The sequence below is a fragment of the Anguilla rostrata genome, chromosome 13, assembly GCF_018555375.3.
Source record: "Anguilla rostrata isolate EN2019 chromosome 13, ASM1855537v3, whole genome shotgun sequence".
NCBI lineage: Eukaryota > Metazoa > Chordata > Actinopteri > Anguilliformes > Anguillidae > Anguilla > Anguilla rostrata.
Window position 1 is genome coordinate 31,755,513 of NC_057945.1, and position 27,442 is coordinate 31,782,954.

The following is a 27,442-nucleotide window of genomic DNA, read 5'->3' on the forward strand; positions in this document are numbered from 1 at the left end:
TGGTGATTATGAGATCGCTGTGCGCGCGTGTGTGTGTGTCTACGTGTGTGTGTGTCTGTGTGTGTGTGTGTGTGTGTGTGTGTGTGTGTCTGTCTGTGTGCGCACGTGTCTGTGTGTGTGTGTGTCACTGGGATTACAGGCTGTGTTGAAGCACGTGTCTGTGTGTGTCTGTCTGTCTGTCTGTCTGTCTGCATGTGCACGTGTGTGTGTGTGTCTGTGTGTGTGTGTGCACGTCTGTGTGTGTGTTACACTGGGATTATGGGCTGTGTTGAAGCACGTGTCCGTCCGCTGGGTGTTCTAACCTAACAACCCGAACATCTTTTTTTTCTTTAGCTTTTTGTCTGAAGAGACATTTATCCAGTAAAGCAAATAATCCAGCACAGGGATCCAGACATCCTGGTGTGTTATGTAAATGTCCGCTCTGGCTCTGAATGCAAATACGCAGTGTTAGCCGGGCGTGTGCGTGAGCGGTGTTTAAAGGTGAAGGGGGGGGGGAGGGGGGGATAGCGCTGACCTGTCCTCATAAATCCCACACACGGAGGCCTCCGGGACCCGGACCATCATGCTCTCTGGCCCGGGCGCTGCCTCCTCTCTCCGCAGAGTCGTGTTTGAGATGATGGCAGCGCCGGCTTAAACAGGAGAGCAGGACGCCTTTAAATCACTCAGCAGAAGCTCTCCGCTCCCCCAGCAAACCGCACAGCAGTCAAAGCTGTTATTGTGATGCCTGAAGAAAGCCCTGGGCTCACAGAAATCCCTCTCAAATGAAAAATGAAACTTTCTCTCTCTCCCCTCTTCTCTCTCTCTCTCTCTCTCTCCCTCCCCTCCTCTCCTCCTCTCTCCCTCTCTCTCCTCTCTCTCCCTCTCCCTCTCTCTCTCTCCCCCTCTCTCTCCCTCTCTCTCTCTCCCTCTCTCTCTCTCTCTCCCCCTCTCTCCCTCTCCCTCTCAGCTGGCTGACACAGTGTGCTTTGCATGGAGGGCTGTAATCCACAGTCGTTTTTAAAAGACTGCTGTGATTCCTGGCGGCCGAACAGGCACTCCACTGCCCCGTTATGCCAAGCTGCGGTTTCTCTGATGCTCTTTTAAACTCTCCAAATGGCCGCTCGGGTTTGTGTGGAAGGCTAATAAATATTTCATGTCAGTTAATGAAAACACCTTTTCCACAGATTCCTTTTTTTCCCCCGTTTGGTCTTTTCTCTCTCTCTCCCCCTCCTCTTTTTTTTGTGGTGTCTCTGAAATAGATCCTTGACTCAGTGCTGTCACTCGCTGGTCTTTGCCAGGAACTGCAAGTGCTCTGTTGACTTTCAATTGCATGCAGTGCCACAGACAGCCAATGGATGGCAGTGTTCGAAATACCAAATCTAACAATCTAAGACAAGCAAAGCACACATCTCACAGGCTAAATAAAGCCAGCTTCTTATTTATTGGGTGCAGAATGTTACCAAGTCCATTTAAACATCTCTGTTAATTTGTGAGAGACCCTGAAATTAGGAAGTATCTCTGAAGAATCTTAATATCCCTGCCCTGTGTTTTTATTTTCAGTTAAAATGCACAGGAAACTTTATGATAGCCGTTTCCCTGGAGCACAGAAAGCTCTCAGTCCCTCTTTAATTGACACGGTTGCAGGGAGTGCTTTTGGCAGTGGGGAGAGAGTGTCGTAAAGAAACCAAACAGCACTTTGTTTGCCAGGAAGCCGATTTTGCTACGCTGTTAAGAGACAAATGTCTGTTTATTTTATTAGAGGCATTTTTTTTCCCTCTCTCCTTCTGTCTTCCAGAGCAAACGAGACCATCTGCTGATGAGTGTGAAATGGTACTACCGCCAGTCCGAGGTCCCGGACTCCGTATACCAGCACCTGGTGCAGGACCGGAACAACGAGAACGGTGAGGGGCCGGGATTCGGTCGAGGCGGGGCGGATGGGGGGGTGGGGGATAAGTAGGGTACTTTTTAACATGACGCCCTCTCCGCGCTGACAGGAGTCAACGCGGGCTGCAGTAGACTTAGAGGAACGGTTTGTGAGTCGTGTGATACAGACCACTACAGGTGGGGGTATTTCTCACAACGGCCAGTCAGCTGTCAGTAACACTGGAGAGATGCATGGGGAGTATGTATGTAGTAATGTGTGTTTGATGGGGATGTGATATGGTGGCCCAGCTCTTGAGTGATGTGTGTTTGGTGACATGGCCCAGCTCTTGAGTAATGTGTGTTTGGTGTTTTGGCCCAGCTCTTGAGTATGTGTGTTGGACATGGCCAGCCTGTGATGTGTGTTGACATGGCCCAGCCTTGAGATGGTGTTGGGACAGGCCATTCTGAGTGATGTGTTTTCGACATGGCCCAGTACTGTAGTAATGGGTGGTGCATGGCCAGTTTGAGTAATGTGTGTTTGGTGACATGGCCCAGCTCTTGAGTAATGTGTGTTTGGTGACATGGCCCAGCTCTTGAGTAATGTGTGTTTGGTGACATGGCCCAGCTCTTGAGTGATGTGTGTTTGGTGACATGGCCCAGCTCTTGAGTGATGTGTGTTTGGTGACATGGCCCAGCTCTTGAGTAATGTGTGTTTGGTGACATGGCCCAGCTCTTGAGTAATGTGTGTTTGGTGACATGGCCCAGCTCTTGATGTGGGATGGTACCCCTCTGTTCCAGACTCTGGCCGGGAGCTGGTCATCACTGATCCGGTGGTGAAGAGCCGGGAGCTGTTCATCTCTGACTACGTGGACACCTACCATGCTGCTGCTCTCAGGTAACACTGCGCCAACTGTTCACACCCTCTCTCTGCCGCTCTCTCTCTTCCTCTTTCCCTCTCCCTCTCTCTCTCTCTGCCCCACTCTCTCTCTCTCTCTCTCCCTCTCTCTCTCTCTGCCCCACTCTCTCTCTCTCTCTCTCTTTATCTCTCCGTGGGCCTGCATTCATAAGAATCATTCTGTCACCAGAGCAGGACTATCAGAGGGAATTCTGGGTAACGGTCTTAAAGAGACTGTTGTCTTTAATCTGTTTGTGGCTTTTAAGCATTAGCTAATGAAAGGCTCTGATGATAAATGGCAGCTAAATAAATATAAAGATAAATGCTAGTTTGTATGTTTTGACCAAATGGGGACGTTGTGTACCTCAAAGTGTGAAATAAAAATGGTGCCTTTCCTGACACAGTTAACCACATATAAAAACTAGAACTTTGTGGTTTTTCTCTGAGCTGGGAACCTGATATTCTTTCACAGGCTCCTCTTTCTCCTGCGAATTTGTGAATTTTTTTTTTGTTCCCTCCCTTTAATGGAAACCATGCGGGAGCCTCATGGCTGCCTCCGTGCCCCCGAAGCAGTGATTTCAGGGGGAATGAAGCGCAGCTTCAGCAGTGCGGCGGGCTCTTTCATTCCGCTCGTTACCGCGCTTTGTCCTAATCCCCGCTCCACAAACCCCCTCGTCTTCCTCTCGTCCGCCGCTGGACCTTCCGCCGTGTTCAGGGTGGGGGGAGAAGGGGGGGGGGGAATAAGTTCAAGATGTGCCGTGCATTTCCGGCTGCAGTGAGGACGCTGTTCCGCCAGGCGCTTGTTTTGGCTCCTTTGAGAGCAGCGGGCCCTGTGATCCGGCTCACTGGACAAAGGGACGAGTCGCTGGGCTGGAGCTAACGAGCGCCTGGAGCCAGGGGGGGGGGGGGGGGGTTTCTCACTTACAGTTAGAAAGTCCTGTGTGTGTGGGGGGGGGGGGTCATTCAGTTCCAAATTTATCAGCCCTCGTTTGAAATTGTTAATGTGTTTGCCATCCGGTGATTCGCCCGGCGCTGGATGATTAGCTCCGCCTCCTAACGCGCACGCCGCTGGCGTTCAGACTGCGCTGCGGACAAAGTTCTGAGGCCGTTTCTCTGGTTTGCCTTTCAGGGGGAAGTGCAGCATCGCCCATTTCTCCGACATATTCGTCGCTCGGGAGTTCAGGGCGCGCGTGGACTCCTTCTTCTACATCCTGGGCTACAACCCCGAGACCAGGTAAGCCGTGGCTCCCTCGCCCTGTGGACGTTGGCCCTGCCCTCTGCTCTGATCACCCGCACGCCCTGAGCCCGCAGCTCTGCGGAGGGTAATTACAGTGATTAAGTGTGTAGAGTAGGCTCTGCATCGCGGTCCGGCTTACTCAGCTATCTGTAGCGTGGTTAGCGCTTCGTTGCCTCCGGAAACCCAATGATGCGCTAGCTGGTTGCGTTTAAACGCAGGCCCGTGGGTGTGTTCCGGGCTCAAAACCGCTTTGACCCGAGCCGTCCGGAAAATGAAGGGTCACCTGCGGACCCCCCTGAGCAGTGGCTAAACGGGGGATGGACAGGCTCAACGGCGGCCGCTATCGGGCTGTGTGTTTCGAGCGCGGTATGGTGCGGACAGCGGAAACGCGTTGGTTCTTCGTAAGAAGGCGTGTCGGCGGGGCGGGGTCTTGAACTGGGTGTGAACACTGAGTCAGGGGTGTGCGGTGCATTGAGGCGGGCTTTATCCAGTGAGGTCAGGTGGTGTGCGTGTGCATTTAGAGGGGCGGGTTTTACAGTGAGGTCAGGTGGTGTGCGTGTGCATTAGAGGGGCGTGTTCTACAGTGAGATCAGCTGGTGTGCGTGTGCATTAGAGGGGCGTGTTTTACAGTGAGGTCAGGTGGTGTGCATTAGAGGGGCGGGTTTTACAGTGAGGTCAGGTGGTGTGCATTAGAGGGGCGGGTTTTGTGGTGAGGTCAGGTGGTGTGCGTGTGCATTAGAGGGGCGGGTTTTACAGTGAGGTCAGGTGGTGTGCATTAGAGGGGCGGGTTTTGCGGTGCGTGCAGTCGGTGGTTTCGACGGCGTCGGTATTCTGACCGCGTGGTGCGCGTTGGGCTTCTGTTCTCACACGCAGGAGGTAACGTGTCAGGCGGTGGCAGGTGAGTCCTTACACCTGTGAGGTGGAGCAGTGGAACAGTGGTAGCTATGGGACGGGTGTGCGGCTGCATGTGCACTGGCTGACTGAAAACCCTGCTTTTAATCCCAGTGGACCTGCGTGTGTAAGATTCTGTGCGCTGTCCCTACTTAAAGTCAGATGTGCCCAGATTTTGTAGCCAGTATCTCTGTAATGAATGCAGTGCACTTCAGGCCAGTGCTCTTGTTAATTTGTGTTTACTCCAAAGTGGCGATAAAACCTAAAAACTCACGTCTGTCTTTGTGCTCCATCACCACCTTTCTTTGGTTAGCTTTCTATATACTTTGATTGACATGAGGAAGCGCTTTGTGTTTACAGCACTAAAATACAAAGTAATTGTTTATGGTAACTAGCTGCGTATACGCACAGCTGGACTTCACTGTTATACAATGCATATCTGCAGACCTGGTGTGATTTATATTTCGTAAAACCCCATGAAGTTGCTTGCCTCACAGCTAGCTACCAGACAGCCTTGTTTTGCTCTCCTCCAGAGCTAAACAAAAAAAAATCTATAAAAGATATAACTTTCGAAAAGTGTGAGCTAGCAGGATTTGATGTGGTAAACAGTGGTGAATGTTGACATCTGATTCATCTCAGAGGCATCTTTATCTCCTGTTTTCACGCAGTGTACAGCATTGTTCCATGCTCACTAGGCTTTGTTTTGTGATTATTTACCATTGGCTGGAGCCCTGTGCCACCATGTCACACGATGGGTCACATGATACTGTGTCACGTGGTGTCACATGATATGTCACCGCCTTCTGCTGGGATGTAGAATGGTCTGTCTGTGTGTGATTCCGGACTGCACTCGGAGCAGCTGTGGCTGCTGGCACATAATCTTTCAGAACCCGGCGCACTGTAAGTGGTCACAGAATGCATTCCAGAGCCCCTGCGGAAGGCCGCTTGAGTCATTGCTGCCGTCCTCTGCCGCCCTCCTGGGACCTCCACTGAAAAGGAGCTCTCTCTCTCTCTAAACACACCTCCATCTTCACTTCCACTGCGCCGTGTAAACAAGCCGCTCGGTTAGCCCTGCGGCGGGGCCTGCTCGGTCACGATTTACGCTGCGGCCACTTTAATTAAACAAAAACACCGCAATAAAACATTAACGCATCGCAGGGCCTGCCCTAAAATACGCATCGGCTAACAGAGTCAATGTTTCATAGCATTAACTGGTGTTTGGTGAGCACACACAAGTCCTCAGGGCAGTCTGCTTTAGGACAGGCACACCAAAGAGTAACTTCTGTGAATTCTTGATTAGTGTGACCTATTTATAATGTTACCATTTATTGTTCATCATCAGGTTTGATCATTTGGAAAACTTAAAATAGTGCTATGAACCATCTGGATGGTTTTGCTGTTTTGAAGAGATTTATAGCAATCTGGTGCACCTCACCCTGATGCGACGGACCTCAACGAGGGAAGGTTTTTGTGGCACTCAAAGCACCAAAAATTCCTATTCGGAAAAACTCAACAGCAATGTTAAGATTTTACTTATGTGCAAAATATCAATTGTGTATTTATGATAGAGGCTCATGCACCTAAAAACATCATTTTTATGTCAGTAAGTTAGTCTCAACCTCACATTTCCTTTTTTTAAATAGCCAGTGAGCAGCTTCCTTAAACAACTCATAATTACTGAATGAACAGAGTGCGTGTGCATTGAAATTGCAGGTGAAACTTGATTAAATGGAGCCTCAGCCGAGCACTGTGCCTCTCAGATTACCCTCAGCACTTCTGCTGTGGGAAGCGCCAGGCTTAGAGCTTTAGGCCTTCTGCAGAAAGCAGCGCGGAGATTAACCAGGGTGAGCGTCAGACCACGCCTCCCAGCCGCCCTGCAGTAATCCCCCCCCCCGCGCGGAAACGGGGGGGGGGGGGGGGGGGGGGGGCGTTTCGCCACTCGGCAACCCAAGCAGCCCAACATGTCCGCAGACCCGGTCCGGCCCCACAGATAAAGCAGAGAGCGGTTAATACTCACCAGCACCGCAGCATCGTGATAAACCACCACGCCGCGCGGACAGGAGCTCATAATGAGGTCCACGTGTGGTGAATTCCTGCGTCGGCTGCGCTGCGCGAACGCCGCGGGACCCGTGTTTGTGCGGTCGTCAGGGAAACAGCCCGGTTTGGGGCGAACGTGATGCGTTTCGGTCCGACCGCAAATCAGCATGTGGAATGCTGGAATGGAGGGCCATGGAGCTTCTGAAGTGAGCAGTTCCTCCAGGGGGATGGAACTGGAGCGGCTGAGCCAGACGGGAGGGGACTGCTCCCAGAGAAATGCACTGCTCCACAACCGCCTTCTCCTTTTCCCTTAGTCTATTTATTTATGTTCGTTTATCTGTATCTGTCTATCTGACACATGTCAGACACACAGAATGTAAAAACATAATTCTTGGCTTTGTTGTAAAGGTGTACCCTTTTAATTAGCTGGTACAGCTTCATATCAGGCGTAATTATACTCTATGAAAATGTCCAACAGGTGCTTAGTGCCGGAAAGAAACTCAGATGTAATGAAATGAGAGCACTCATAAGCACTTTCATTCTGTCCCTTAAATACCAGCTGCTGCTTTTCAGCTACTCGTGCTTGTCAAGCGTAGCTCTGGTAAAGTACACACCCAAACTCACATTTGATCTGACAGTTAACATTTGATTTCACCATTACCATTTAAAATTGATGAGAAGGCAGCTCATAGTCAGGGTGGGTTTAGCTGGTGAATATTTAAAATCAGTTTAATACAACTAATTAAAACGGCTACCCAGACTTGTGTCTTCTAGGCGTATTTTATAAGTCAGATCTGTTATGTATTGTTGCCTGTTGGGCATTTTGAAACAAATGGGAAGTGGGATTTATGTGAGGAGATTTGGGGTAGATACTCCATTTTAGGGTTTATAAACTGCAGCCAGCTCCTGTGTTATTGAAAGCGTGTCGTCTTTGTGTGCATAGAGTGCGACTCCATCCTCTGTCATCGCAGGCTTACATCACTCGCTCTGCAATATTTAAAACCCTCCGCGTATCTCACAGTCGCGCAGCCGGAGCCGAACGCGCTCTGCTGACTAGAGAGACTGTAGATCTCTCACAGAAAGGATATCATTTGAAAACGTCTCTTTTGAATTATGTTTAAATCCCCCCCCCCCCCCATTTAAAATCCTGCCACAGGAAAATAAACTGACATTTAGAGCCCTGGGTGAGCCCCATAAAAGGTCACAGTGCATGTGAAATGAGTTGTCGGGTGAAATAAATCACACGCAGTCACAGCAGAGGGGGGAAAAAGGGAAGGAAATCACACAGGGAACGTGTGTGCAAGAGAAAACGTGCGCAGTCTGCGCTCAGCGTCTCTCCCCGTAGCGTAGCGGCATAAAGACCGCATGACGCACTTTAATATGGCCGCTGTTTCCTAACGCCGGTGATGTCACGCACGGACAGGTCAGCTTGGAAGGGCATGTTACTGCCTTGCACTGTATCTGTGTGCCGATTGGCTATTTTGCCTGGACAGTTATTTCATGATTTAAAATGCCTTTGGACAATAGTTTGGGTTTAATCTCTTTGGTTGTTTTGAAAAGAAGTGCATCTTACAAAGAAAAACATTTAGTTATGAACTTTTACCTGATATTTTCTGATGTATTTTAATGGTATGTTATAATGAGTACCTACATCACTATGTCTGTAGTCTGTTTGCTTCTATATTGCTTGTATATTTAAGGTTAATTGGAGTAGTTAAAATAAGTGAATCTTATGGGTTTGAGTGCCACTAGATGTCTACAAGTTGTGTGTCATAGTTATTAGTCAGGACAAACTAAATATTAAATTTTAACGTATAGTTTTGTGGTGAAACGGTTGGTTAAGACATAAGTAGAATAATTACAGAAGACCGAACACTGCTGCAGGAGACGTTACGGTGTTTGACTGGACGCGGTCTTAGACGCTGTCTCACACTCCAGTAGTCACAGCTAATAAAAACTCCTGATCAGAGCACACACGTGCAGAGGATTTGATGCAGGGCAAACGCTCCCTGTGCAATAGCACTGTCTCGTGAGTGCTTTGCGATGTTAAGCATGGTGGTTTAAGGGACACAGTGGGATCCCTGTGTTCCTTTTATGGAGGCAAATAACATTTCACAAAGAGCCATGGGAGGATAGTACAGGTATGATTGCTTAATAAAACACGACTGAAGGGATCATACATAATTTAGGGGAAAACTTTTTTTTTTTTACGGTTAGTTGAATTATAAAGAAAATATTAAGACCGAGTTGCCAGATGAATACATCCTCGCACAAGTTTGCAATGCGCTATAAATTTGTCTGTATATGACTGATAATATGCCAATAGTACTTGTGAAGCAAACAAATCTGGAAACTCTGATGCCAACCTATATAAAACATCTATGATTAATGCTGAACTGAATAGTGTATTTTTAAGACATCTTATGTAGTTATAAATGCTCTACAAGCATTAGCCGTATAACACTTAATTAAAAATACACTTGGCGTTCAGAAGGAAAATAGCACCCAACATAAACCAGCCATCCAAGAACCCGGTGACTTTGCGTGTGCTTGGTATACACCATTAGCTTGTTTCCTTTACTCTTGTGCGTTCAGTCATTTGAGTACTTCACTGCAGACGCACAATATCTGCATTTAATTCACTGAACTCTCATCAGCCAGCTTTGGGACTCTGTATCAATGAATGTCTGTCTGAGCGCTTTGCCATCTGTATTTAGGATCTCATTTGGAGGCTACTTCCATGTCTTATTACATGTTCTGTTATTTTTTTATTAGTGAGACATACAGACTGTTGAATCCATTTAAATTATCAGAATGTATAATATCATGAAATGCACTATATAATATGGTAGATTCAGTAACTAATTTATGGTGGAAATGTCAGAAATTCAAAACCTTAAATTACTTTTTAGGGTTTGTGTATGGGGAATGTTCCACACTGGTTTTCATGTACAAAACAATAGATTATTACCAGAGATAAGCTGATAATAGTGTTTATTTTATCTTCATCTCACCTTGCTTTTTGTCAAATTTTAAAGTATCAGTATGGGTGATAGTTTCCTGTAATTTCTCACGTAATAAACAGTGTGTTTTTAAATTGATTTTTTAATTTCAGTTGGAGAGTGGGTAATTTACTGGGGGAACACGGTCATAAATTTCTTTAAAAACTCAATGGCAGAAAAAAAACAAACATTTTTTTCTGTTTTTATGGCTTTTGATAGGCAGCCAACTCCTCATGTGTAGCCCATTCCTGCCAATAGAAGGCAGGGGTAAAACATGGCCCCCATCCACTCTCACATCGTAATGCCGAAGCCAATGATTAGTGCTTCCTGTCGAACTAAAAAAAATAATATATATAACGTAATGGGCTGCATTTCAATGCCGGCTTGTCTATTTCAAACTGCCTATTTTTATTCTTCTTGGCCAGTTAGGCTTTAATAGTTCAGTTCTGCAATTCAGTGCAGTGATTGTGGAAATCAGTGGGCATATTAAACCCACATGGCTTATGTTATAGGCTATAGAAAATTGAATGTAAACAAGTGTATTTTTCCTGGTGTGAAGGTGAGCCGGTTAATGAGCTGTAGGTTAATGTGAAGTACGCGCTGGGATTTGTTCAGATCACTGCATCCTGCTACTTAAATTCTCACTTTAAAGCGACATTTCGTGCTAGTCACAACGGGAGAAGTGGGAAGTTTGCCCTTTGTCATCCCTTGTTTTGTTTTTGTTTTTTTCCCCTTTTCTTCCATACTGCCTGGAACACAAAGAGTGTAAAGTAGAGACAGCTCATCCGAATCTGGTCTTTTAAGTTGGTCTCCTCCAGTTTCACTTACAATGGAGAACACCTTAATTTATTAAATTGTATTACTTTTTCTTTTTAGTTCAGAATTAGATTACAAATTGTTACATGACATTTAGTAACACCAAAGAACCCAAGTGGTTTCCTGCTTTTTTTCCTGTGCCACTAGTTTTTTTTAAGCTCATTGTACACACATAAAAAGAGTCCCTTCATTAAATCTCACTCAGTAATACCCTTTAAGAATTGTTTTGTGTGTGCTGTCTTTTCAATACAGGCCCTGGATTTAGCTCTGGGTCTTTTTTGTGCTGTGTATTGCTTCAGAGCAGCAATTGGTTGTATTAAGGTGTAATACTGCAACAGTCCTATTTAGCTGAACAGAGGAGTGTGGACTGGCTGCAGTAGGGGGGCTGGAATACCTGAAATACCTCATAACTATGATAATATAATCAAAAGTTTAATTCGCAAGAATGTCTGAGATTGAAAGGGGTCTCCTTGCTGTATAGGGGGATACAGTGTACAGTCAGATGTAGTAAAATTCTAGAGAATTTTTTAACTTCACATTGTCAATAGAGGGCACAAGGGTGCAATTCCCACCTGTAAAAATGTTTTATTCTGTACAGCTTCCCTATTTCATATATATATATATATGTGTGTGTGTATGTATATAATGCATTTTTTTTTATAGCCATTAATACATGTGAGAGTATGTATTCATGAGGAAGCAGATACAAATACATATTTTACTTGACAGTAATATTTAACTTAAGTATATGGTTTAGCACCATGGGAAATATGAATCACCATTTGATATTGAATGGGATTTCTGTTGGGACATCTAGTCCTTGTTGTGTTGCTTTATTTAGCTCTTCACAAAACACCAAATAAAAGGCTTTAACACTAGGCAAATCAGTTACTGTGGTGATAAGCTGAAGAATCTCAGTTTGGGCACAGTAAAGAAATGAGTTGTGAAAACAGAATGTAGACAGCTTTCAATGCTGAAATTATTTATGAAAAATCAGAATTTCAACAAAGCCCAACGTGTGCAAGGAGAGCATGTAGCGGATGTTTATGGGGCACAATTACAAAATTGTTCATGACATGTTTAAGAGATGTTGCTTCTCATTTTAAATAAAAACATCCCTATGGGGCACGATGTGTCACAGTGATATTAAGTGTTCACTGGATTTTATTATGCTGATTTGTACGAGCCCTGTATTCTTAAGATTTTCCTGCGGGTTTATTTTAAAAACCCTTGTTACATCTACTTATCAGAGGTGATGACTAAAGTATCACAGTATTCAGTTAAACGTAGTAAAAGAAAACGATTATTGTCATGAATAGCACTAGTATTACTGTCAAATTAGCAATCAGTACCATTTCTGTTCATTAATTTTGTGTTTTTAGCTGAAGTAACGAAAGTAGTAATGCTGATTATATAAAGAAATTAAATTTCAATGCTATTATAATTGTTGAATTTAAAACTATAGCCCAATGATGTCCTTGACCAAATTAAAATCTGTTCTTCTGTTCTGTACAGGTGTTGAATTTGAGATTTTATTCTTTGTAGTACTGAGCAAACAACTACATCTGTTGTGAATACATTTTTTGTTGAGAATGTTTATTATTATTACTGTTATTATTATGTGTTGTCGGTTGGTATTATTATTATTGTTATTAAGTCGTGACGCATGGAGAGATGGAAAATGAGATGCAGATCACCGTGTGCCGTAAAATGAGCAGGATTTCTGCTGCAGTTCGTGAATGTTGCATGTTAAGAGTCCCCTTAACCAGGGCCCCACTCGCTCTGTCTCCTCTCCCCCCCTCCTTCCGCTGCTTGTTTGGTATGCTGCGCGAGGCGTCAGCGGCTTCGGGAACCGGCCTTGTTTATGTGGAAGACGGGCAGAGATGGATCGCGTTTCCAGCGTGTCTCTGTGTCTAAGGTCGCGGCACATGCTCAGTGCGGTCCGTCCAAACGGGAACTTTGTACGCTGTGCGTGAAGGCTGAGGTCATAGCACAAGCTCAGTGAAAACCTCTCCGAGAGACTGCGTCCTCCTCCATTTTGACTACTTAGCTAGATATAGGGAAAAGGGGAGTTTATTGCAGCCACTTCAGCAGGGAAACTGTCAACATTGGCTAAAGCGAAACGGCTCGATTCCGACATGGACGACCTGTTCAGTCCACGAAGGTAGGCTTCGCTGCACATATTTGCCATGCTTTTTGACGAAACCGCGCTGTTTGTCTCATTCTGTGACTGCTGCGACATAGCTACTTATGTATAAAATATGTATATGGAATCGCTATGTTTTTACAAGGTTATGTGCGCCATTGTCACTGGTGCTGCTTTAAATATTTGCAGGCAAGCTGTTGCAAAAACGGTGCACGGAGCTAACTAGTCGGCTAGCAGCAAGCTTTCGTGTCTGCATGTAGCTAGCAAGCTAGCTGTCAGATTTAACTTTCTCCTAGCTATTTGTGTTGCTCTCTGAAAATTAGAAGCGCTGCATACCAAGACTCCATTTTGCAGGACTTGATATTGAGTCGTGTTTACTGTCGAGATGACATGGCGTAGAGGTGCACAGAGAAGCATACTCTTGAGGCAGTTGACGAGCAGCGGCAAGGCTCGTGCATGAAGATCTAGAGCTCTGTCGATGTGGCTATCATGGAATGTTTGGGCCTTTAGCTGTGTTTATGTAACGTTTGGAGGGAGCATTATAGTCGTCCAAGGATTGGCTGAGCTTGATGGTAGGGGCGGGACTAATGTTGATTGCTTTTCCAATTGTCAAGTCAGAGCGCCGGGGTTTGCTCTGTTTTGGCACGATGACACAGTTAAGATGAACGTAATCACTTCACTTATTAACTTGATTATAGCTGATAACTCGTGTTATTGTCGTAAGCTGTTATCATTATGTAATTTTAAGCGACCTAACTTGGACAAGTTTTTTTCCCCCTTTTAAAATAATATTTTCCTAATAGTATTTAACGAACACTGACCAGATAGTAATATAGACTGTTATGATATCGTTGTATTTACTTCTCTTTGAACATTGCAGCATACTTGTATTGCTTTTAAGGATGGATTTACATCTTGGATGAAGATGACTGCCCTGTCTGTAACTGAATATAGGGTTTAAAATATTTTTTTGCCTGTGTTAATTTAATAGCAATTATGTTTTAAATACAGTATTCATTAATATATAGCGATAATGATGCACTGAAAACCTGTTTATGATCATTTTTAATTGTTTACTTGCATGTTTTGCTCTATCTTGCCATTCTTTTGTTCCTGTCTGGTGTGCATCGTGAAGGTATGCAGGAGAGGATTCATCTCTAAGAGGAGAGCTTTACAGAGACCTAAAAAGGAATTTGTTTTGCACATGCAAGTTAGCCCCAGCAAAAAAACAAATAAAAATAAACAAAGCCTACAAAAAAAAGAGAAAAAAGGCACAATTCACAGATTTCCAATGTATGTACATTAACATTTTTTGATCTAACAATGGTTGTAAAATAAATTGTTTCAAGTGTTATACAAGATGGTTTATGGTAGTTAAGAACTATGTATGATAATAACTGACACAGTTAATAACACCAGTATCTAAAATGACGTGAGGAGAGATTTCGGGCAAAGAGAAATGCTTATAGTTTCTGATTAAATTCGAAGAGCACAAAGCAGGTGGTGTAGTAGGGCTAGTCTGAACAGGGCACTCGTCACAGGAAAGGGGTTTTCTTTCTGGGAATGTTATTTTGGTCAGGGACCCTGTGTAAGCAGAAATGATCAACGGCCAAACGGTCATTTTCTGTATGGCAGTATCTTTCAGTGTTTTCGGATAAGAATGGGATACAATACCAATTTGTATTTCTGGAGTAAAATTTTTTTACATGTGAGTTTTAAATTTTGGACAAGGTTATAAGACTTGTTTGGTTGAGCATCCAAACAAGCTGCATTTTGTGGTCCTGGTTGACAAAAGCTGTTCAGACTGTCTGCGGTTAGAAACGTTTTGCGTTTGCACGGATCCATATTGAGGACGAGTAGTTAAGCAGGCAAGGTCGACAGCATTGCCTTATTTAAGAGCATTCAGCATAAAAAATAAACAGAAAAAGGCGGGATTAACTATTACTGTGGTCTTCATTCTTCTTTCTGTCAATTAAGTTTCTGGTTCAAAAGCGCATTTCAGTGTGAGCAGTATCGTGCAGCTGCAGTAGGAAAACTCTTCTGAGAAGTCACACTCTACTGTTTAGACAATATTTTTAGTTGTTGGTCCCCCTTCTACATCCCTCTATGTCCCTCTTAATGTGTTCAAGAACCTGCTGATCTCATCTGTTTAAAATAAATAACGTGGCTTTCGCAAGCCAAGCTTACTGTTGCAAAGCTTATCCTGACTTTGAATTACAGCCAGCTTTTCGTTCCCTGTATTACTCTGAGCATCTTCATCTATAAACCTGTATGAATAATAAGTTATGAAGACCAAAAATGGATCCAGCTTTGCCTAAAATGTTTCGCTAATGCTTCTTCTGTCAGCCTGTTGCCTAGCCATATCCCGTTAGCACACAGGGTTAGCCTTCAAAGGACCCAAATAATAATGTAGCAACCTTTCTGTGCAATACATCTGTCCGCCATATTGTCTGTCTGCACTTTAGGGTAGTTGATGTTCGCAGAATATACATTTCTGCCAAGTGAAACAAGGGGAATGGACTGAGGAGAACAGTAAAAAAAAAAAAAAAAGAAAACGACAAAAAAAAACATACCTATTGGAGACACACAAAGGCCTTTTACACAACCTTGCAGCCCCCCTCCCCCCACCTTCCCCGTCTCCTGTATGGTACCATCTCAGTAATATAGACTTGTGTTTCTCCGGGTGCAAATCATAGTGACAGTTTCTGGGCCACTCTGCAAAGGGCCATATGAAAATCGGCACCGTAGCCATGGCAACGGAGTGCCTTCCTCCCCCCCCCCTTTTTCCAGAAGGAACATCTTGTCATTTTCTTTAATCCACTGCAGCTGGAGATATGAGCACTATTATTAAATTGCCGTTGCTATGGTTACTGGCATTTGTTAGAGCTGCTGCTTGGTATCCTGCTTTTCTCCTCTTCCCCCCCCCCCCCCCCCCCCCCAGTTGCCTCTGTTCACTTTGCACAATATTAGCTCGGCTAAAATGTGTCTCTTCCCGGCTTTTGGAAAATAATCTCGTCCTGAGAAAGGAGCCATTGAGCGCAACAGCAAAAAAAGTAATGGAGGTGTTAGGCAGATTGGATTCAGCGCTGTGGTTTTCTCAGTTTTCTCCTGGTCTCCCTTTTTCAGTGCGCTGTACTAATGTTCTTCTTTTTTTAAAGTGTTAAATCCATGGCTGTTTTTTTTTTTCAAAAAGTCCCTGTGATATATTACCCTGTCAGATGTATTTCGTATTCAATGCTATGAACACGACAAATCAAACAATATCCATATTTTTCTTTACTTTCAATTTGGTTGTTCGATCGTTGCCTGTGCAAACCCCTCCCGTCCATAAAAATGGAGCAGGCCCCATTCTCCATTAGGAAAACTTTCTCCTCCATCCATGCATCCCATCACCTAACCCGCTTTCTCCTGGTCAGTGTCGCACAAGGGCTGGAGCCTATCCCAGCATGCATTGGGCAAGAATACACCTTTGACAGGTTGCCTGTTCATTGCAGGGCACACACACCATTCACTCATACACTAATATGAGCAATTTACACTCTCCAATGAGCCTACAGCATGTCTGTGGACTGTGGGAGGACATCCACAGGGAGAACATGCAAGGTCCATGCAGAAAGGCCGAGGCTGGGGTTCGAACCCGGGACCTTCTTGCTGGGGGGGCGACATTCACTTCATCACTGTGCCACCCAGCCTTCTCCTCAGAGGATGGAAATGTTTTCTACTCATGAGTTTATTTATTGAATTATATGCATTTATGTAATTGTATAATTAAAAATACATAAAGAAATGTGTGTATCTAATTATTTTATCCCTAATTTCAGTTTCTGGAAGTAGCCCCTCCTTTTAACTGGTACCTAAGGCTTTTGTAGTTGTACACTACGAAATCTACGATCTACGATCGCTGGAAGTGGGCCCAAATGATGAGGTCATGCTTCTGGTTTTCTCCCTTGTTTGGCTGACATAACGTCATTGAGGTTTCTTGAGAACTCAGTACACACATATATATATGTGTGTGTGTGTGTGTATAATTTGTAGTATCCCATTGTACCTGTCCTCCATGTGTGTTTTTAATGAACATAAAGCATACTTTTGGGGAAAAAAATTTTATTTCTGTGTCAAAGTTTGTACTCTCCCTCATTCGCCTATGGTAAATGATGGATTCTTTTTGTTTTTGAAAATGTATTTGTGAATGGAGCTAAATGTCGAGTTTTCTTGGCTTCTGCTTTAATACTGAAAAAATAAACGACCAGGAGAATCAATGTGACCTTAAATTATGTTGTATAGACATGTATTTGACCTTTTTTTTGCTGTTTGCTGGAATTAGTTACCTGAAAGGGAGGCATTCTGTGCATGCTCTTGTCGAAATTAAATATTCTTTCTGTGTGAGGAGAGTGAGTTTCTGTCCTTGGCAGTGTTGTGTTGGGTATCAGAGTGATGATGGCTCAGAGTGACAGAAACGCACTGTGTTTGGCTGTTACTCACCCTGCACCCCTCTGTCAGTTAGTCAGTCTCCCTGTCGCTCTCCCTGAATGTGTCCACTATAAAACAGAGATCAGATGGCACCTCTACCCCCCAGTGCTCTGAGTAACGGTGGTGCGTTTAAATCTTGTGTACCCGTTTGTTATCCCTCCAGGTATCAGTATCTACTGAAGCAGCGGACCAGATATACGAGTAGAAAGTCTTTTTTTTCCCCTCAGAGAACTAAAGTGTGTGTGTGTGTGTGTGTGTGTGTGTGTGGGGGGGGAGGAGAGGAGAGAGAAAGGCAGTAAATTGGTGCGCCTGCTTTTTGTCTATCGCTAGCTCTGTGCTGCTCTGGTGGTGCAGGCGGTGTTGTATTGTGTCTGGGCGGATATTGCTGCCCCTTGAACAAAAGGACCCGGCCCGCCGAGCAGGGAAGAGCCGTCGTTTGAGCCGTGCTCGCGCATTAGCATAATGTGGTTATCATATTAAATCATATTTCTCATTCAGGGCTCATTTCGGAGCCGCGAAAATTGCGGTGATCCGTTTTTGAAAGAGGTTTTTGTTCCATCCTGACCGCCTCGTCCTCTCTCTCTTTCCAGGCGCCTAAACAGCACGCAGGGGGAGATCAGAGTGGGCCCCAGTCACCAGGTAATGAGCGCTGGTCACGCACACATCCGCACACATCCACACACACCCGCACACATCCACACGAATCCACACACACCCGCACACATCCACACACACCCACACACATCCACACACGTCCGCACACACCCACACACTTCCACACACGTCTGCACACAGGAGCCCGTCTGAGCCCACACCTCTTAGAGCTGCGTTAAGCCTACCAGGCCTCACTTAACATCTGCATTACGCTGATTTTATTTGATTTTGCAGGAGAGCAGTTGCAGTTTGAAGTTGTGTGGTCACGTTTCAGGGGTGTAACGGAACAGCTTTTGTTCACGCTGCTGTGACTGTTAACAGCAGGCGAATACATTACATCACATCACAGGCGTTTAGCAGACGCTCTTATCCAGAGCACAACTTTTTACATAGTATTTACGTTGCATCCATTTATGCAGCTGGATATATACTGAAGCAATGCAGGTTAGGTACCTTGCTCAAGGGTACAACGCCAGTGACCTACCCGGGAATCAAACCTGCAACCTTCTGGTTACAAGACCAGCACCTTACCTTTTATACCACACACCCACCTGATCAGGCGCGGTGTTGAGCACCACAGCACCCATAACCCCCGAGGCCCTGTAGCTGCTGTGACTGAATGCGCTCCCTCACAGGCGTAGAGAACACAGCCTTTTGGATTGAATGCGCTCCCTCACAGGCGTAGAGAACACAGCCTTTTGGAGCGAATGCGCTCCCTCACAGGCGTAGAGAACACAGCCTTGTGGAGTGAATGCGCTCCCTCACAGGCGTGGAGAACACAGCCTTTTGGAGCGAATGCGCTCCCTCACAGGCGTAGAGAACACAGCCTTGTGGAGCGAATGCGCTCCCTCACAGGCGTGGAGAACACAGCCTTTTGGAGCGAATGCGCTCCCTCACAGGCGTAGAGAACACAGCCTTGTGGAGTGAATGCGCTCCCTCACAGGCGTGGAGAACACAGCCTTTTGGAGCGAATGCGCTCCCTCACAGGCGTAGAGAACACAGCCTTGTGGAGTGAATGCGCTCCCTCACAGGCGTAGAGAACACAGACTTGTGGAGCGAATGCGCTCCCTCACAGGCGTAGAGAACACAGACTTGTGGAGCACCACTGGGCAGCGTGCCCAGCGCTGTCTGAAGCGTGATTGGACGCCCCCCCCCCGTGTAGCCCGAGGCCGATAACGAGCTCCCTACATCCCCAGGCCCTGTCCGTTCCACCACGGAGTTCAAGTACCAGAGCGGCCGGGGCAGAGACTCCTCTTCAGTCTCACAGCCTCCAGCACACAGTCTAAATGGAGAGAATAAACTCTAATGCTCTCCTATTAAAAACACTCGTGTCAGATAAATCAACGTTAGTTTTGAATCATTGGATATCATTTTTATCTGTAGTGTTATTTGGGAATAGTTAGCATTGTTTCAGTGGGTACAAACTGAATTTAAGTTGGGTTAGACCATGCCCCTCTGTCCTGCCCCTCCGATCTGCCCCTCTGCATTGCCCTCTGTACTGCCCCTCTGCATTGCCCCGCTAATCTGCCCCTCTGCCCCCCCCCCAGGCGAAGCTTCCGGAGCTCCAGCCCTTCCCGTCTCCGGGGGGCCAGCCGGTGACGGAGAAGGAGGAGCTGGTGTGGACCCCCGGGGTCAACGACTGCGACCTGCTGATGTACCTGCGAGCGGCCAGGTAAGCGCCCGCTCCCGCCCGCCTCCGCCTGCCGCGCTCGGTACCGCAGCGTAGCCGTGCGTCTGTGCGGGCGGTGCTAAACCTCTGCTCCCCCCCCCCACCCCCCCTTGTGTTCAGGAGCATGGCCGCGTTCGCCGGGATGTGCGATGGAGGGTCCACGGAGGACGGGTGCTTGGCTGCTTCCAGAGACGACACTACGTTAAACGCACTAAACACTGTGAGTAGGCCCCATGTGAATCCCCCGTGCCTCGCTCACATTCAGCTGCCCAGATGAGTGGTCCGGTGAGGGGCAGGCTGCCGGATCAGCCTGTGTGGAACGGTTAGCCGTTATCACACTACAGACTTAGCAGTAGCCCGAGGACATGATGAATAGTCTTGGGGGGGGGGCTTTGATGCTCCCCATCAAAAATAGGATTGTTGGTATAGTGTCTGTTTTATGCAACCAATATAACATATCTTTGAGTTTTAAAAAATCTATAAAAAATTTGATTTCCCCTCACAGTGGACCATCAAGGCACAGCTATATGTGAAGTGCAGTATTGGGCAATAAACTGTATCTATAGTCAAATCTTTTTTTCAATGCAATAAAAACATTGGCACCATACAGCAAATCAGCTTTCTTTTTTGTATTTTCTTCTGTAAGCAAACCTGGTGGGAATATCTGTGGGAACACCAGTCATATCGGTGTAAAACCCTGGATAAATGCACTGAATCATATCAGTGATGTATGAACCACTGGATAAATGCACTGAATCTTATCAGTGATGTATGAACCAGTGTATAAATGCACTGAATCATATCAGTGATGCATGAAACACTGGATAAATGCACTGAATCTTATCAGTGATGCTTGACACACTGGATAAATGCACTGAATCTTATCAGTGATGTATGAACCAGTGGATAAATGCACTGAATCTTATCAGTGGTGTTTGACACACTGGATAAATGCACTGAATCTTATCAGTGATGTATGAACCAGTGTATAAATGCACTGAATCATATCAGTGATGTATGAACCACTGGATAAATGCACTGAATCATATCAGTGATGTATGAACCAGTGTATAAATGCACTGAATCATATCAGTGATGTTTGAAACACTGGATAAATGCACTGAATCATATCAGTGATGTATGAAACACTGGATAAATGCACTGAATACTATCAGTGATGTTTGAAACACTGGATAAATGCACTGAATCATATCAGTAATGTTTGACACACTGGATAAATGCACTGAATCTTATCAGTGATGTATGAACCAGTGGATAAATGCACTGAATCATATCAGTGATGTATGAACCAGTGTATAAATGCACTGAATACTATCAGTGATGTATGAAACACTGGATAAATGCACTGAATCTCATCAGTGATGTATGAACCAGTGGATAAATGCACTGAATCATATCAGTGATGTATGAACCAGTGTATAAATGCACTGAATCATATCAGTGATGTATGAAACACTGGATAAATGCACTGAATCTTATCAGTAATGTTTGACACACTGGATAAATGCACTGAATCTTATCAGTTATGTATGAACCAGTGGATAAATGCACTGAATCTTATCAGTGGTGTTTGACACACTGGATAAATGCACTGAATCTTATCAGTGATGTATGAACCAGTGTATAAATGCACTGAATCATATCAGTGATGTTTGAAACACTGGATAAATGCACTGAATCATATCAGTGGTATATGAAACACTGGATAAATGCACTGAATCATATCAGTGGTATATGAAACACTGGATAAATGCACTGAGTCTTATCAGTGGTGTTTGACACACTGGATAAATGCACTGAATCTTATCAGTGATGTATGAAACACTGGGTAAATGCACTGAATCTTATCAGTGATGTTTGAAACACTGGATAAATGCACTGAATCATATCAGTGATGTTTGAAACACTGGATAAATGCACTGAATCTTATCAGTGATGCATGAACCAGTGGATAAATGCACTGAATCTTATCAGTGGTGTTTGAAACACTGGATAAATGCACTGAATACTATCAGTGGTATATGAAACACTGGATAAATGCACTGAATCTTATCAGTGATGTTTGGAACACTGGGTAAATGCACTGAATCTTATCAGTGATGCATGAAACACTGGATAAATGCACTGAATCATATCAGTGATGTATGAAACACTGGATAAATACACTGAATCGTATCAGTGGTGTTTGAAACACTGGATAAATACACTGAATCGTATCAGTGGTGTTTGAAACACTGGGTAAATGCACTGAATCTTATCAGTGATGCATGAAACACTGGATGAATGCACTGAATCATATCAGTGATGCATGAAACACTGGATAAATGCACTGAATCTTATCAGTGATGCATGAAACACTGGATAAATGCACTGAAATGTATCAGTGGTGTGGGCTAAGCTGGCCAATCCTCCGCATAAAATGTTTCATGTTATGACGCCGCCACCTTCTCCGCCGCTGCACACAGATCGATTTACGGTTAATTTCCACAGACGAAGAGGAACGGATGAAAAAATAAGACGTGCGACTTCTCAAATACCACAGCGAGAAGCGTACAAATGACTGTGTGCTTAATAACATTCATAAACTGAAGCTGGTGTCAGTGTTGTGCATAAGCTATTATAGGCTGTAAACCTAATTTCTGCTCAGTGACTGCTTATGTGTGAAATATGCTGAGACGCTGGCTCAGGCGGCATTTAGTTCATGCTCAGGTACAGCACAGGCTATGCAAATGACCAGAAGCAGGGGTTTTAAAAATCTGTTTGTGTGCTTAATAAGGCTGCATGAAAGGCCTGTTTGTGATTCTCATGTGCATTTTGTCACTTATGCCTCTGCCAGTTTTTTTCCTTTTTTCAATATTAAATGGCATATTTTAACACAGGTTTAGTTTGTGTATGCATTTTTTCCACTTAATTTCATATAAGAGACATATATTTTGTATGTGTGTGTGTATATTATATATATATTCATATTAAAAAGGCAAGCTAAGCATGCTATGCGTTTTATTTGTGACATCAAAAGCAAACATTTGTACATCAGAAACAAGAGATGCGGCATTAAATGGGGAAATGCATCTGCTTTCATCCAGACCTGAAGCTGCGGTGGAGAAGGCCTTCTGGACTGCTTTCTCAGACCATCCAGAGGCGGGAGGGAGAGACATTCTCTCTGTAATTGATCATTAGGGAGTAGTGTTTCTGGAGGAAATTGCTTTAGCAGAGCCCTCCGTTTCCAGGCAGCCGAATCGCTGCGGGTCGTAGCCGCGAGCCGCGGCTCCCCAAACCGTTCGCCCCGACGAGGGAGCGATCCCCGGGCTCTTCTGCAACGACAAGACGTTCATCTCCGCAATCGTCCTAATGCGCTTTCCCGCCCTCGAAACAGGCGGCCATTTTAAAAGCGGTCGCACACAGGAAAATGTTTTGCTGAAAAACCGTATTTAGATTCCCCCACTTCAGTGTTTTATCTTTTTTTTTTTTTAGAAGAAAAAAGTGACGAATGACGGGAGGCTTTTAGAGAAATTACATTGTCCAGTGCGGGAGAGGCTTAATGACGTTACTCTTGACAGACGTCGGGTTTAATTGCAATGGGCGATAAAACCCATCAGCAGTTTATTATATTCTGAAAATGTGTCGATATTTTCCCTGGCACGCCTTGTTTATGGACACCGGGTGGGTTCTTTCGCTTTGGGAAGGTCGGCGAAGGCGGCGGGGCTCTTGGATGCAGTCGTAAATCAGGGCTGAGGAGCAGTGTGTCTGTGTGCGAGGTGTCGGGGGGGAGAGGCGATCTGATTGGTGAGTGCAGTACTGTGCGCAGGGGTCTGACAGCTGTCGCTTCGCCAGACGGGAGAGTTACTCACCGCCGTGCGCGTGCGGTCCGGGGCGGGGCTTACGAGGACCTGGAACCGGGTTCCTGGAGTTTGGGCTGGGGGGGTGCGGGGGTGGGACATATCCTAATTCAGGCCCACCGATGCTCCCCCCCCAAAAAAAAACACACGCTGCATGATAATGGCCTGTTCCCCCTTTGTGACCAGTATTAATGCACAGAGAACAGAATCCAACCAGAGCCCTAATAAATGGGATGTTACATGCAGGTTGGCCTCAGAGATGGATGGTGGATCGCTGTCGTCTCAGCCCTTTCTCCTGATTTGCAATTCCGATGTGAGAGCCGACTGCATCCGGCTGTGGGGAGCGTGGTTGGGGGTGGGGGTGGGGGGGCACACCTGCGAATCGGCGCGGATTTAAGAGCCGGATGAGTACGAGAAGCCCCCCCGCTCTCCCGTTTCTGAGAGGAAAGACACGCCTCTTGGTGAGCACTGTCCCGCGCGTCCTGAGTGTCCCGCGTTCGATCGCTTATCCAGACGGCCCGGGACACGGAAACATTCGCCAAGCGGGGAATACGACGCGTCTGCCGAAGCGGATCGCCCGCGCTCCGCGGGCTCTATCCCACCGCATGGCATCCCATAATGCCCCTGTGGCACGCCCGGCGCAGTGACAGAGGGTTATTTATGAGGGCTCTTGGTTGGAAGTCTAGGCCGGTGTTGACGTAGCAGTCGCTAGCAGCAGCAGCAGCAGAAGTCTGTAATGGCTTTCAGATTTTTCTCCAGCTGTTCTTTTTATTAAATTTTTTAAAAAAGAGAGAAAAATGCGTTTTTTTCGCTTGGCCTGACACGTTAAATCCCATCTGCAGCAGCGGTGTAATTCGAGTCCTTTTTTCCGGCCTGGCCCTTTTCTCATTTCCAGATGCTGGCGCGGGTTTGTTAAAAAGGCTTCGCAAGGCGCTAGGCCAAACAGCCCTCCTACGGGCATGAGACTGTGTTTAAACAGTGAGCTTTTAAAGCATAGCACAGAGCCGCCTGTGCTCTCTCACCTGTGCCCAGTGTAGGGCGCTGCTAGCACTGAGTGTTCATTACATTACATTACATGACATTACAGGCATTTGGCAGACGCTCTTATCCAGAGCGACGTACAACAAAGTGTATAACCATAACCAGGAACAAGTGTGTCGAAAACCCCAGAGAGAAGTACCGGTCCAAGTGCAGGGAACGACCGCATAGTTCAACTTGGACCCTGAAGGTTAAACCGATTAACACTAACACAACGAGAACGGCAACAACGCAGTCTATGGAAAAAATACAAGCAGTAGTTAAGACAGTTAATGCACCTAAGTCACCTACGAAACAGCTGCCTAGTTACAACCCTGTAAAGGAAAACATGATTCTCTTCGTGCCCTTTGGCAAAGGCAAAACAAGGCATGTTCTTTTTAAAAAAAATTTTTTTTTTTAAAACATGGTTGTCGTTTTGTTGCTGTTTGACGGACCGTCCTATGATGATGCAAATTTTTTTTGTATCTTTATAAAGATGGCAGTTACTTAAGAGCACTGGTGGTGAGAGAGGCCGTGCTTGGGTGTGTCTCCTCACACACTGGAGGCCTGTTCTCTCACCTCTCTCACCTCTACACGGTCTGCCTTTCAGTTAGCAGCTGCGCTCGGTATACCAAGTAACAAAAACAATACAGGGGAAAAAATAAAACGACACTTAGTTTCCTGTAGAATAAAATAGCTCTATCTCATGTACCGCTGATCTGCATATGTCATATTAGTGTTAAAGAATACTTGTGGTGAGGCGTGTCATTAGCAGGTAACAGTGTTAAGGAGTTGTAAGTGTAACTGGAAAGAGGTTTTTAACGCGGTGTTTCCCCCCCCCCACCCTACCTCCAGCTACACGAGAGTAACTACGACGCGGGGAAGGCCCTCCAGAGGCTGGTGAAGAAGCCGGTGCCCAAGCTGGTGGAGAAGTGCTGGTCTGAGGAGGAAGTGGTGAGACTGCGCTCATTTGCATTTTTAACCCCCCCTCCCCCCCCAAACACACCTCAGGCCTGTTTGCTGCTTTATGTGCAAATGTTTTTTGCGTCTCGTCTCGATGCGGTGTTCAGTGCTTAAACGCACTTGTGAAGCAGCGGCAAGGCTCACTGAAACCTGAACGCGATACATTTAGGCGCATATTTGTGAGGCTGATTCTTTAAGTCACTCAGCTTCCTTCTGAGGGCAGAGAATGGCGTATCGATGAATTTGTTCTGTCTGTGACCCAGTTTGGGTTTTCTTTTTTGGGTATTCGCCTAGTCGGGCATCGTGTTGTGTTCTTATTTAAACGCGTTGCGGGGGAAGGTGTCGGAGGAGGAGACAGGCGATTGGCCAGCGCGGAGGAGCTCGGCGAGCTTTGCTGATTGGACGGCGGGTCCCTGGGCCGTTTCGCGGCAGCTGCTTCCTGTTTACCGCCTGCAGCCGCACCTGGCGGCGTAAATCTCCCATCAGGCCGCAGAGCGTGCCCGGGGCCCAGCGGCTGGGCGCCATGGTTTCGCTCAGCGCCACATCTCGCCGCAGGTGCGCGGGCCCGCTCTCACTTTCAGAGCTTCTAATATACGCCACTTCCCCCCCCCGTTTCCACCGGCAGGCCGCTGAAGGCGCTAACTCGCGTTTAATATGTAGCTACAGGCGCAGGGTTCACCGAGCAGCCGGCGTGTGGGTCTGGGGCTCTGGCGCTGAGTCAGAGCGCAGCCTGATTTTCTGCTTGGCTGCGTCCTTAATGTGTGGTCCGCACGTCTTACCGCCATTTCCTGCCATTCAGGATGTCCTGTACTGTACCTGCACTAACGAGGCTGTGTGCAGGTTTGAGGGAGGCACAGCTTTAGCACACAAATGAATGCATTTCACTTGAGTGGCTTTCACACGCAAATACGTGATTAAAAGAACATGACTCTTATGCTGTTAGTTTTGCACTGCCCATTTAAACACCCTGTAACCCCACACCTGTACCCTCACACCTTTACCCCCACCCCTGTACCCCCACACGGCTCTCTTCCCGCAGTCCTCAGGACCCAGACCTCCTCACGCGTGCAGACTGTGTGCGGTACATAAGCATCGTGTGCGGTTTTGGATGTTTTCTCTCTCCTAAGTGCACGGTGGTCGGGCTCATTTGAATAATGGCGGAGTCCCCCGGGAGCAGCGGCGGAAGCTAATCAGAGCTGATGAGGTCGCCCGCCCGCGCGCGCGTGTGTTTACGGGCGGCGGCCGCAGACGACGCGTTTCCGCGGCGACGCTGGCGGGGTGGCTGTCCGCGGACGCCTGATTAAGCGCGCGGGAGCCTGATTGCTGCGGCCGCTGAGCCGCTAACCGAAGCGTCTGTTACGAGCGCGGCCCCCTCCCTCCGGCTGAGAGGAGCGAGCGCGTAGAGGCCACGGCTGAAGGACCGCACCGCTTCACCCGCCCCCTTCTGCTCGCTGCACTGCTGAAGAAACGCGAACGCAGCGCGGATACCGCGCGATGGAGAGCGCGTGCCGGCGGTGAAGGCGCTCTCATCGTAGCGGTCGTCGCGTCCGTGGCCAGGAGCACGGTTGCCATGGCGCCAGGGAGACGTGTAGTGAGATCCGCAGCTCCGAGCCGCGGGTCTTCTCTCCCGCTGCGCGTCGTCAAACGTCACGGCGTAACGGACGCCAGGTTCCCCCGCTCTTCTCAACGCTGGCGAAGCTGGCCGAGCGTTCAGGCTGCGTTAGCCTTGCAGGGTTAGCCGGTCCCTCGCTCGCGTCTCTAGTGAACCTCGTTCACACGTTTTCTCACGCGGGTCTTAGCATTACGCAGCGGTAATAGTGTCCTGATCGCCCGTCTGTTCCAGCGTACGCCCCCGTAGGTTTAATTGCTTCGGTTGCTTAGTGACGCGCCGCACGCGCACGGACCAGCGGAGTCACAGGCGGACGCTCGCGGCTCGACAGCCT

At 46.6% G+C, this 27,442-nt stretch overlaps 1 protein-coding gene across 1 annotated transcript in view; it reads left to right on the forward strand.

Annotated features, from left to right (window-relative positions):
- rerea (arginine-glutamic acid dipeptide (RE) repeats a) overlaps positions 1 to 27,442 on the forward strand; it is a 136,691-nt gene that overhangs the window by 70,636 nt on the left and 38,613 nt on the right. Inside the window, 7 exon segments of the mRNA XM_064305032.1 lie at positions 1,775 to 1,880; positions 2,641 to 2,737; positions 3,867 to 3,971; positions 17,927 to 17,975; positions 19,538 to 19,662; positions 19,780 to 19,879; positions 25,392 to 25,490. Of these exon segments, the coding sequence (XP_064161102.1) occupies positions 1,775 to 1,880; positions 2,641 to 2,737; positions 3,867 to 3,971; positions 17,927 to 17,975; positions 19,538 to 19,662; positions 19,780 to 19,879; positions 25,392 to 25,490 (681 nt within the window).